This window comes from Corvus moneduloides, chromosome 4 (assembly GCF_009650955.1).
Source record: "Corvus moneduloides isolate bCorMon1 chromosome 4, bCorMon1.pri, whole genome shotgun sequence".
NCBI classification, from domain to species: domain Eukaryota; kingdom Metazoa; phylum Chordata; class Aves; order Passeriformes; family Corvidae; genus Corvus; species Corvus moneduloides.
This window is the reverse complement of record NC_045479.1, coordinates 5,016,495-5,028,923: the sequence shown is the minus strand read 5'-3', so window position 1 is coordinate 5,028,923 and position 12,429 is coordinate 5,016,495. Positions and strand designations below refer to the sequence as shown.

Below are 12,429 nucleotides of genomic sequence, written 5' to 3'. Positions count from 1 at the left end.
ACACGTAGCTAGTTATTATTTTGCTTTTCAAAAGTATGCAAGACCTGGATTTGTGAAAGTCTTGCTACCTTCATGAAAGTAACAGACCATCAGATCCTGTACAAAGAATCTCCTTTTGTCACAGACAAGCATCTGCAGATAGAGCTGGATGAAACCATCAGAAAGGACCAAAACAAATCTGCTTCACAAAGTCTCTTTGGACCAAGAAACAACACAGCTAAGCATGCCCATGCACAGGCTTATCCTTCACTACGTGTGTGTCACAAAACCAGAGCCCAGCACTTAGTCAGGAAGCTGGATCAGTGACTGTTGCAAAAAAAAAAGCTGTAACAGGTATCCAAAATCTAGAAAGGGGGACTTTAATCCAGATACACTTATTGCCCCATCACAGAAGCATGTGCTGAAAAGCAAAGCACTAAAGGAATAAATACTGTAACTATGTGGGAAAAAACAAGAACTGGCACCTAAACGCAACAGGGAAGAGCAGTAAAACCAAAAAACCCAACCTTGCTAAATAATCTTATTTCCTAAGAGAAAATTTAAAGCATTTCTTCCAGACACAGATTAAATAAGCTTGGAATCAGGATTTTCTTAGCAGAAAATCTCCATTTGAGAGAAGTGAGGCAGTAAAAGGCTTATCTAGCGTTTGGAGTCTACTTTACATGAGGGCACACAGGCCTTGTGTAAAGTAGGGGCCTCAGGTTAAAAACACTGCATAAAGCAGTGCTGCTGCAGCTTGGCAGGTGCTCTTTGTGACACTCTGTAAAACTCCTACCATTCCTGATTCACTGCAACACTTAGAGAGATGATTTCAAAACATATTTAAGTAGTAATTCATCAGCTTCTGTTTTCACAAAAGGAAGTCTCAGAATTGAGCATCAGGAAGAGTCAGGGCATGGTTTGGATCTCCTGCACAGAAGCAACAAACTTGTGACTGGAAAGGGATTGTGTTTGTTTTATCTAAGTAGCACAGTTGTGTTACTGTAGTTCTCTCTTGTGACACAAGGTTGTGGGAGCAGAACTACTGACCCATTTTTCAGGGAGAATGATGCTCCAAAATCCTGGAACCCTATTCAAAAGCCTTGCCTACAATCCAACATTATTCCAGCAAATAGCTTGACACTACACCTTGCACTGGAATTCCAGCTTCACAGAACAGTTCAAACACACAGCTCATGTAGGAAGTCCTTACACAAACAATCCCACTTTTCAAAGAGAAGTGACAAGGAACTCCATACACACACACATTTTATTTCAATAAATAGAGCTTTACAGGCTCAGGCTTTTTTTTTTTTTTTAAATCACATATACAGAACAGGAAATGCCTGACCAAGTAACATTAATTAAACTACTAACCCTGGGAAGGAATACATGCCCTCTATAACACTGAAGACCATAACTGAAAGGGGATTTGCCATCAGCAGCACAGTAATTTACTTCACAGATCAGACAACTTGAGAGACGTGGCCAAAGCAAACAGAGTGACCCTAAATGGACCACTTGTCTTTATAGAGTCACAACAGTGTAAGGAAAGCCAAGAGCCCAAGTGCCTCCATTTTCTAGTGCCACTTCTGGATGAATATGTATGTCTTCACATCCTTTGAGCAATGCATTCTAACCACAAGTAGAGAGGCTAAGCACAGCAGGTATGCAAAATTATTCGATTGAAGAACAGATACTGGATGACACAGTAATGTTAAATTTCAAGATTTTAAATTAGCAGATGCTTTTGCATCCCCTTCAGTATGGCAGTGGAACAGATCCCACCTTCTCTCATAGAGGTTTAGTCCAAAAACTTCCTGTTGGCATTAGCACCAAAGAGAGCCACTCTGATTTCTGGCATCATCTGTGGAGAAAGAGCACGTCAGTTATGTGAAATGGGCAATAAAATGTTCTTCCTGCAGGCACTGTGGGATAGTTAGGTTGGCTTCAAAATTTACAAGTCAGTTCATCTGAGCTTTCTGAAGCCTTTCTCTGATCACACATTGCCTGCTACTCTATAAGACTGAAAGGACTGCCTGTACTGCAGCATAAGAAAGAGATGCCAGAGCTAGGGTTTTTCTGCACTTGGGTGTAATTGGTCTCAGCCAAAGTTTGTACTCGAGCTGGCTTCAGTAATTCAAGGTAGCCTCAGCATTTCAGCATCTTGACTGCAGTGCAGTCATAACCAAGGCTTTCAGTATCATAATTTATAGAGCTTAAGCTTGATTAAGCTTAATTCAAAAGGGGTCATTCTGGGAAAGCCCCAGTTTTTTGCTGCACAAATAGTAGGTAATTTGCTTCTTCCCATTCAAAAATAACCTCCCACTTGTCATTCCCAATCAAATCTGATCCCATGCATTATTGTGACTGACACCTTGGAAACACAAGGATTTAATTACAAGAACAAACTAGTTAACTGTATTTTGTTTACCTTGGTTGTTGGAGAAACTCACCTGCTGGGCTACAAGGTCCAGCCGACTTTCCAGGGTATTGGAAACTTTAATTTTACCATCACTGTTGTAGATTTCAACACCTCCAGCACTAGAGATGGACAATTAAAAAAGAAATAATTCAGTGATATCCATGGGTCAGAGTCAGAACGTGGCAAAGATATCCCAAATGAGCATTTATAGGCAAGTCAGATACATGGGTAAGATTTCTCTTTTTAAAAAAAACCAACCTTTTTGATCATGTCTTAATAGGAATCAGCACAAAGAGATCCAGTGAAGCAGCAGTGCAAAGCATCTTTGGAGTTACCAGAGACCACAGCTATGTGCAAGGGTCCTCATTAGCATGATCTAAATCTAAGTGGAGCTGTGCAATTTGTCCCTTCAAAACAGCTTCAGACTCTGTGTTATTAAGACAGCTGTCACGTTTTGGAAAGTGAGGAAAAGTGCTAGAAGTATTGTTTGTTGGCCCATACATAAAGATGATAGAATACACAGCTTTGTATAAGGTATCTCTATAATACCATATGGAAATAGAGCCTTGCAGAGAGAACACACACAAACCCCATCAAGTGATTATCCTGCAGCACCTTATGACTCAATTTGCTCCGTCTTGAGACAGAAAGCATGGCTACACCCATATTCTCTCTCCCTAAAAGACCAGTGGTTCAGTTCCTATGTACAGTTATTCCTACTTCAGTACCGTGAATCAGGCTGGAGATAGCACAAAACTTTTCCTGACGTTTTTGATGGAGACAGTGCTTGTCTGGAGAAAACTGCAGAGTCTGTATCTGATAAACACAAAGAAGTGCCAGTTCTGCAAGAACAGCAGCACCCATTTTGAGGACATTCCATACTTAATTTTCTGACACTGTTCTAATGTGAGCTGTGGCTTGAAAAGTTGCATTAAGTTAGTGCTCTGCATAAAACAATCCCATTTTCCTTACATATCTTCTGGCAGGAAGCTGTCTTGGTCAACATGAACATCCACATCCCTTTTTATGGCATTTTTGTAGATGGGAATGCTCTTCTGTACAGCAGTCTAGGACACAAGATGAATCTCCAGTTAGCACTGACAAACACTACTGCAGCACTCGGGTTTGATCACTCAATCACTTGTCCTAATAAAATGAAGGGATTGAGGCCTTTTTTTTTTTTTTAATTAAGAAAATGCATTTCAGTTTGGCTCTTGAGCCAAACCCAGTTATTATTCTTAATACAATAACAATGTCTAAAGTTTCCAAGGTAATCTCCAAGCAGGGAAATGATCCCCAACTTTGGAAGCACATTGTAGCTGGAACAGAAGTGCAACAAGCAAAGCTTGTTTTCCTGTCACACAGAGAGGGGGATCAGAGCAGCAAATATTTGCAGTCAGGTCTCAGCCTCTGTGAGCAGGGCACTGTCCAACTATTCCAGGTGTCTTACCTTAACCATGGGGAGATCCTGCTTCCTGCACCGAACGACTAATCTGGGCTCAAGCAGCTGGTAGAATCCCTGCAAGGAATAACCTTCCGTTTCAGAAGTCAACATTTTAATTGTCAGAATTATTTAACCCCAAGAAAGGAAAGAAGCTGATCAATTTGAAACCCAAGCCCCAGCAGTATCAGCCTCTTTTATTTAGTTCTTCACTCACAAGTTCACCTCCCGCAGACATTCTGAGAGGACAGCACCAATACTTGGGGAAGAGCCCAAATATGGATGATGTGCTTGGAACTCAAGTGCAACTAAACAAATGGAATCTCAGGACTGTGTTGGCCAGTTAATGCTCATGTACACATAAGGATCACTGCTAAGTAGACAGAGCATGCAACCAAGCTCTTGAAGACATGCAGCAGTTTCAGATGCCTGCTCTAGTAACTCCTGCCTTGCAGTTCCTGTGGTAACACCTGAGACTAGAACAGAATAAAGTAAGTTTAGTTCCAGTTTGAAGGGACCTGCAATGATCATCTAGTCCAGGTGTGAGCACAGATCCCTCACTGAATCCAAAATAACAAGCCAAGACAAGCGTGACCAATTTCCAAGAACAGGAAAGGTTTGTTTGATGTACAGCAATACCAGGCCTGCGCATGACAAAGAAACAACACCCAGCTGGAGGCACAAGCTGGTAGGAGACGCTACTGAGCAAACTCAGCCACCCAAGTGTGGCAGGAGAGCAGGGTGGCTCCGGGAGTTCACAGCAACAGGACCAATGTGTGCCAGAAGGAGGCACCAGAGCTCACAGGACTGACCTGGCCAATGCTTACTGGACTTTCAGTAGTTCACTTCTGGGGCTTGAGGATGTGCTTCTAGGCAAGCAAAGCTCTGGTTTCTGCTTTCTGTGCCTGCTTCTGTCACAGGCACATTCCATATTACAGTAAATTTGTCAGGGCTTGTTAAGTCTCAAATGCCAAAAAGACTTTTGAAGGGGGTATCGACTGACCCGTCCATTTGGAGAAACAGCCTCTGCCAAAGGTGCATTCGATCCAACTGATTACTACAGGAGCATTTTAATGTGTGCACCCTAAAATGTGTATGTGCACATCTGCAATTATTCTTACAATGGAACTGCTGCTGGTATACCAGGTTCTACACCTCAAAATAAGCCACAACCTCTTTGTTTGGAATCCAAGACTCAAAGATATTGAAGTGAGGTTTAAAACTCAAGGATCACCCAGCAGCATTTGATCCATACTCCAGTACAAGTGTAACTTCCAGTGGGCTATTTCTGACAAGAGAAATTTAGGGGTTTAGGGCAGCAATGATCCTTTTTTTACAATTTAAATATTTACCTGTAGAACTAGTCCATCCAGCAGTGTCTGGTACCTGGCAGTATCCTTCACCACCTTGGCAAGTCTCTGCTTGGCCTCATTCAGCAAATCCTACATTCAGAAGAAATCAGATCAGCAGAGCCCATCTGTTTGGCATTTGGTTTCATGCCTACCAACTTTCTGTACTTCTATTATAGCTCTCACACCCTGCCAACACGTAAACGTACACTCCAGCTGGTGTTCATCCAAGCTAGACCTCCCTCTCTGTGCATGGCACACTATCCCTGCCCAACACTTCTCTTCTTCCTGCCCTGAGCTGAACTCATTAGAACCTGACAATAATTCCTTTTGTGTGAAAAAGGGAGAGCTCAGTAGCAAAGGGATGGTACTTAGAATGTTAAGTGAGATAACCTAAATATGTAGTAAACAATTGCTTAATGTAAAATAATATGGTTGTCCAAATATATTTTTTCAGCTTTATGGTTGAGAAAAGAAGGCTAATCTATTTTTCCACCAAATAATATGCAGGTTAGGTATTCTTTAATTGTAAGTAAATGCAAGTCAAAAATTAAAAGAGAGAGCTTATTTTTAATTTTAAGTAGCTATCTTGATTATCTTTACTCAGCAAATCAGTTTTGGATGGGATTGAATTTTTAAGAAAATTTTAAAGAACTTTGAGTCAACTCATAGCTCCTACAATTCAACCATCAGAAATACTTCAGATAAAGAAACTCTATGACTTGGTATAAACCTTTCTTTCCTGTTCTACCTTATGGTGTTTAGAGAAAGAGTGCACAGTAACACAATGAGTACAAGGACATAAAACTATCACAATTTACTGTCATGGTCAAACCTAGTTGTTCTGTCCTCCCTAGAGTAACACTGCATTTCTGGAACTGCTCATCTCTCTTCATCAAAGAAGCCAAAGATCTGATAAGGGAAGAAAGAGTGAGCAGCATGTGATTTTAAATGTCTTAAAATGAGGAAGGGTGTTTAGAATTACTCAGAAGCATGAGGTTGAGTCAGCAGATAAATGAGGAAGAGATTACCCAGCAGAGACTATCACAACAGAGTTAGCTCCTGAGCCACCCACCTTCCTCCTCTCTGGAAATACAATCCAAAGTTTGAAACTCGGTTTAAAGAGTCAATAAACTGATGATTTTCTTCCGCTCACTCCTCTTTTTCATGGTAGCGTCAACCTGAACATTTACCCCATCTTTTATTTTTGACTTCCACGGGTCTCTCAAGCTTTTCCAACGGCTCAACAGCCCCATCTAGCAGAACATGAAACACCCAAACCGGTGGGAGAGCACAGCAAACCTGCTCACTGCTCAGTGAGCAGAATGGGGACACACTGCACGTGGGGAGAGATAAACACAGGAAACCCAAACCAAGCCTGAACGTAGCCTGCTCTGATGAATGATTGATTGCTCACCCTCTATGTCAACACCCACACTGGTCCCTACCAGAACAAGAAGCAAACTTTTTCATGTACTATGGGCCACTGAAGGACACAAGAAATCGCAGCTGGTGGTGTCTTAAGCCTCCTTGCTTATGCCATGCTGGGTTTTTCACGTCAACGTTGCTTCAGGCAAACAGAATTTCAAAGTTCTACCAACTGTGCAAGAGACAGTTCCTGCTCTTTAAAGAAACAAGCTACTGTGCAAATGACAGATACAACACTGCCTGCAATGTTCCTGGCAGACCAATGTATTTCCCTAAAACAGCAGGTAATGGAAACTGTGCAAATAAGATTAGCAAAGATGGACTGAATCCCCAAGGCCTTTTCAGAGCAGCTTGGGAAGCCATTTTCGTATGTTGAAGCAAATGTCAGTCAATCAAAAATCATGTTTTCTTTAGAGAATGGTTGCATTTCCTAACATATGGTAGGAACAGAGACTCAGCGTGTTTACTTCAGAGATACTCACTGCAATAAGGTCATCCCTTGCCTTGAGGACCTTCAGCCTTGCTTGATTCATCAGGTTGGACATCTGACTGCAAGTTGCATGATAAAGTTGAATCAATCCATCAGCCTTTGGCAGAAGAACTGTAACATTTAACTGCACGCTTTGCATTTAAAGATAACAATCCTACAACACTGAATAACGAGGTCTGTCAACCTGTTTGAATCTGTTTCTGAACTTGCACAAGAGATTGAACTGCAGAACCCCTTTCTTCAGTGAAGACCCATCCAAATTAAACGTGACATGATCATTTGTTCCAGGGTAACAGACCAGGGTAGAGTTCTAGACATTAACTACATAAAGAAATAGGAAGGGTTTTTCATCATGGTAAGTTACACTATTGTGGCTCAGCTTTGATAATTTCTCCCCAGAAAAAAATAGAAGCTCATAATTAGAACTAAATATGTTGTCTACAATTTGCCTTTTTGCAAGGGAAGAAGAATTTTGTATAAAATTAGGAACAAAATGTGAGCTCAGGCTCTGAAGTCAGTCATCTAACCCAAGCAACTTACATTTTCTTTTGCTGTTCAATTTGCTTCTCCTTCTTTTCATAATACTCCATGATTTTCAGCCTCTGTGTCTGAACTAGGCGACCCTTCTCAATGTTGAATTCTTCTTCTGCCTACAGTAAAAATTAAATAACTGAAGTGGAAATTGATTCCTTGGGCTGAAAAAAACAGAACCAAAATGTAACAGAGCACATTCACAGACAAGATAGGATGATACAATTTACGGTTCCATATAAAAACCCTTCACCTCTTTAAGTAATTCCTACATAAGGAGAATGACAGCACAGCTGTTTCCTTTTTTTTGCAAAGCCTCACCAGACAGCATGTAAAAACATGGACAACTCTCCTACTTATGCCTGAGAATCCAATGTCAACTTCTGAATTCTGTTTGCAGATCTTCAGGATTACCTGCTTTAGTACTGATTAAATATTTGTGTAAATCTAAATGTTTAAGGGAGATTAAATATTATTAGCAACACATATGCTGGGTCCAATACCAACAAGGCATTTCAGCAGTGGTATAATGCAGATTGTTAGGACTGAAAAGCACCATTAATCCTTCTTTAGTAAACATCTATACTCTATCACCAGGTTAATCTTAAACCCAGTCTCTCATGGCTTAACCTAAGTGAAGAATTGTGCAAGCAATTCAACTCATGCCTTAAATACTAATTTAGTGGGGGAAGGTGTTCTACTTAATCCAACTGAGTCACGTTACCACTCAGCTCTCCTGATTGCTTAAAACAAAGAAGTGAACTTTGATATGAATAAATTTATAGTCAAGAACCACCAAAACTTTGACCAAAAGCAGCTCTGAGTCGTTTTCATTTGTCAAAAGCTAAGAAATGCTAACTTCATTTGGTACACCACTTTATGCTAAGTAATAACTGAACAGAAATCAGCTGTAGCTTACAAAGGTGCTCTAGTTCTGCTCTGACTTCAACTTTCAAAGCAGGACGTGGGATGCAGTTTTCCTTCTGCACTTACTGACAGTGAACTTCCATTTTTACCTTTGCATCTATTTCTTCAGCCTTTTCATTGGCTTCCTGCTCAATGAAAGCCATCATGTGCTTGATCTGTACAAGAGAGAGGAAAGAAAATATTTTCTGTAGGAAAGAACATTGACTAGAAGAAGTAGGTGTATATATATCCTCATCTGTACATCCTCCACATCCATTTACTAATTCATACAATGTTGTTTGCCAAGGAAATTTGAGTATAAACACTAAAGAGTCAGTTCATCTTGACATATATTACAAGAAATTATTTTCCCCAATAATTCTATATAATGCTGTTTCACTGGCTGCCATTAGAAGAATGCACTTCAGGTATGCAACTATAAAAAAACCCGAAACAAACCAACCACCCCAAAGATAAATTTGTATAAATGTGAGGCTGGGTATTTTCATTCTTCATTAATGAGACCAACTTTTTCAAAACCCCTGGGTGTATTAAAAAAACCTCTCCTAGACTTCAAAGATCCTCACACAGCAAAATTAGTCTGTTTGTTAGGGCATTTACATGCAACAGAAAGATTAACACAGATGGCATCTGAATGAACCTGGGCCTCCCACAGGTGAACGGTGAAGCAAAGCAAAGGGCTCCTGACCACTCTGGTCAGATTTGTACAGCCAGAAGTTCCTTGGAACACCAGAGACACTCACCTTGAAAAACTGTAATAAATCCTGTAAAGACTTATAAGGTCAGTTTGGAGGGGCTGGGGATGGAGACATGGGCAGCAGTGCTCCGTGACCCAGACCACATGAACAATGTCACATGCTGCTTCAGAGCCCCACAGGCACCAATAAGTTCTACTTGAAAAACATTCCTGAAGCCACCTCAAAGCACTACAAAGCCCAGGTCCAGCAGCTTAAAGACCAGGAAAGCAATTAGACCAAGTTCTGTTCATCCCATCACATGCCTTTCTGTGACAGACCTCAGTTCAGGTTCCCATTTGGGGCAGATTGGAAGGGCTCATTCCCAACCAAACTGCAATTGGGATGAAGTACAGACACTTCCATGGCCAGATGGAGAAGACCATAAAAACCTACTGACTTCTTGCTTGCACTTAGCAATGAGACACATTTTGCAGAAAATCCAGTCTGAATACACTCACACAAAAGACTCTATTTATAGAATCTCATGTTAAAATTACATGTTTTAAAGAGATTAGAAAGGTGCCAAGGTGAAAACTGAGCCAACGTGCAGAACAGCACTGAGCCCATAGAGATGAAAAAACAGAAGTGAAGAGACAAGTGGAAGATTTTAAACACATGTTAACACAGTGGAAGAAGTGAACAGTAATATCTACATCCTCAAAATCAAATCAGCAGGTTTTCTTTTAATTCATGTCTGCAAAGACTCTCAAGTGCTTGCCTACCTACAGCATCAGCTTCCTACCCTGCACTTCAGAAAGGGCAAGAGAGGCATATAAAAAAAGGATATTATTTTGCTCAACAGCCTATTGTTGAAGAAGACTGGGAACTAAGCAGCCTTTACATTACTGAGTCACTTCCTCCCATGTGGTCTGGTTTCTGAATTTTGGAAAAGCACTTCTGGGTGTTCAGGAAACATCCTCTGCATAGAGAAAAGGAATGAGATGGAAGCAAGGTAATAAAGAATCCACTTCTCCTACATTGATAAGACTGAACAGTGTTACTTCCTTCAAAAGCTGCTGTACTGAAATCCCTTTTTGCTTTTTATAGAAATGAAGAGCGATCCAAAGTGAGAGTCTCACATCTATAAATAGGTTTAGTTTTAATACTAATACTGACAAAAATGTACTCTGAAATGAGAGATTAATTTTAAAGTAATACTTCCTATAGAAAAGAAGAAGGGGTTTTCCCATCAGGAGCAGTGTGATTATGCTTTCCAAGGGAAGTTCTAGATGTTAGATGGGCTTTAGAAGTGACCAGATGGAACAACATATTAAACACCTTTAACAGAATAACAAAGCGAGTCTGCCAGTGGGAAAAAGTCTCAATCAGAGATGATTTTCAAAGTGAAAATTATTGGAAGTGCAGTGGCAAGTAGTTACAAGGACCAGCTGGCAAGTTCATGCCAGACTCATATACCTGCAGGACTGTCACCACCAGCACTCTCCTTTCCAGTTAACAGGATCACCCTGGGCTCAGGAGTGAAAAGCAATGACAGGAATGCTGCAGATGTGAAAAGCTATTAGTATTACATGCTTAGTACATCACCAGAGCCTGAACTAACCTTTGAAGTTCAGGTCCATTCTGGCTGAGCAAGACCACCCTAATGTCAGCTTTATTTTTATTATATTCACGGAAGAGGCAGGAAAAAGCAAACGAGCTTTGCAGATAAAAGGAAAACAATGTAATGTTACAATTCTCCTTCTGGAGAAAGGCAACCTACCAATTTTACTTTCATTGTGGTGCTTCCTTGCCAAGAGACAATGTTTACTGAATGAGAAAGTGAGACATGAGTACTTGTGATGCAGAGGACAAAGGGAACTTGCCTGATCTGCTCATCACCTGCAGGAAGCTGCCCAGAGCAGTGCTGACTGGATCCCTGCAGCCTTTAACACCACACACCATCTCCAACCCAGCTGAAAGCAGCTTTTTTAGGTGAGGGCAGTGTTTACTGTCAACAGGGACAGGGTGTCCTGCCTCTGGAGGAGTGTCCACAGCCAGACTTCACGGCTGGAAGTTTCCATTGCAAGCCAACCCCAGGCTGCACCACTCTGCTTAAGAAACAGACCTAGGAATGCCGAGCAGCCCACCCAAATGCTAAGGTACAGCTAACTGCAGGTAGCACAGCTACAAGGAAAAAGAGATGGGAAATCCTTAGGGAACCATAGAATCATTAAGGCTGGAAGAGACCTTCAAGATCGCCCAGTGCAACCATCAGCGTAGCACTATCACTGTAACCTTTAAACCACCAAACCACATCAGATCCAGACACCTCCTAAACACCTCCAGGGATGCTGACTCCACCACCTCCCTGGGCAACCTATTCCAGCGCCTGACCACCCTAACAGTGACCATTTTTTTTTTACTATCTGATGTGAATCTCCCCTGTCTCAGCTTAAGGCCACTTCCTCTGGTTCTCCCACTGCAGGCATGGAACAAGAGACTGGCCCTCACCTCTAACCATCTACCCACAGCAACATGGAAAAACACAGTACTCGTCTAAGGCTGTGCATTTACCTGCCTTGAGGTGCAATTAGACACTGCAGATAGCACTCAGCCTGCTCATGAACCCCGTCGTTGTAATCGGGCGTAACATGTCACCAAAATGCCACAAGGAAGTACTCGGGTGAGGCCCATCCCCCCCGACAGAGGAAAAACCACTTTGTCCGGAGACTCCTCTTTCCCAGCCAAGATCCTTCCCCCTCACCAGCGATCCTCCCTTCCCACGGGAGCGCCCAGATCCCCGGGGCAGAGCAGCAGACCCGGGCCAAGCTCTGCACTGCGGGCCCCACCGCGGTAAGCCCCGATCCCCACGGCCCTTCAGGGGCTCCGCTCGGGCCGGGGCGCGCGGCCCTACCTGCTTCTGCACGTCGGCATCGCTGAGCGCCATGGCGGTGACAGTGGCGGTGACAGTGGCGGTGACAGTGGCGGTGACAGTGGCGGTGACGGCGGCGCTGGCAGCCGCAGGCCCGAGGAGACGCGGCCGGCGCCGTCGGTGGCCGCGAGTGGAATCAGATCCGGTTCGGGTCACGGCCGGGGCGGGGTCGCCGCACGCCCCGCCCACCGCGCCTCCGGACCAATAGGAACGCGCAGAGCACGTGACGTCACCCCGCGCTGTGTGGCGG

General features: G+C 42.6%; 1 protein-coding gene across 1 annotated transcript; it reads right to left on the bottom strand.

Moving 5' to 3' along the window:
- Positions 1-1,231: 1,231 nt before the first annotated feature.
- ATP6V1E1 (ATPase H+ transporting V1 subunit E1) lies at positions 1,232-12,351 on the bottom strand. The gene is made up of 9 exons (XM_032107489.1): positions 12,162-12,351; positions 8,660-8,725; positions 7,653-7,762; positions 7,105-7,171; positions 5,198-5,287; positions 3,855-3,923; positions 3,377-3,471; positions 2,436-2,523; positions 1,232-1,846 (listed from the first exon to the last, which is right to left on the bottom strand). The coding sequence occupies exons 1-9, from the start codon at positions 12,192-12,194 to the stop codon at positions 1,784-1,786; spliced, it is 681 nt and encodes a 226-aa protein (XP_031963380.1). The 5' UTR covers positions 12,195-12,351; the 3' UTR covers positions 1,232-1,783.
- Between the last annotated feature and the right edge of the window lie 78 nt (positions 12,352-12,429).

Coding starts and splice junctions, on each gene's coding strand:
- ATP6V1E1 (XM_032107489.1), bottom strand. CDS start 12,194: ATGGCGCTCAGCGATGCCGACGTGCAGAAGCAG. Junction 7,763..8,659: donor CTGAAGAAATAGATGCAAAG/GTAAAAATGGAA, acceptor TTTTTACTGTAG/GCAGAAGAAGAATTCAACAT. Junction 1,847..2,435: donor TGGACCTTGTAGCCCAGCAG/GTGAGTTTCTCC, acceptor CTTTCTCCACAG/ATGATGCCAGAAATCAGAGT.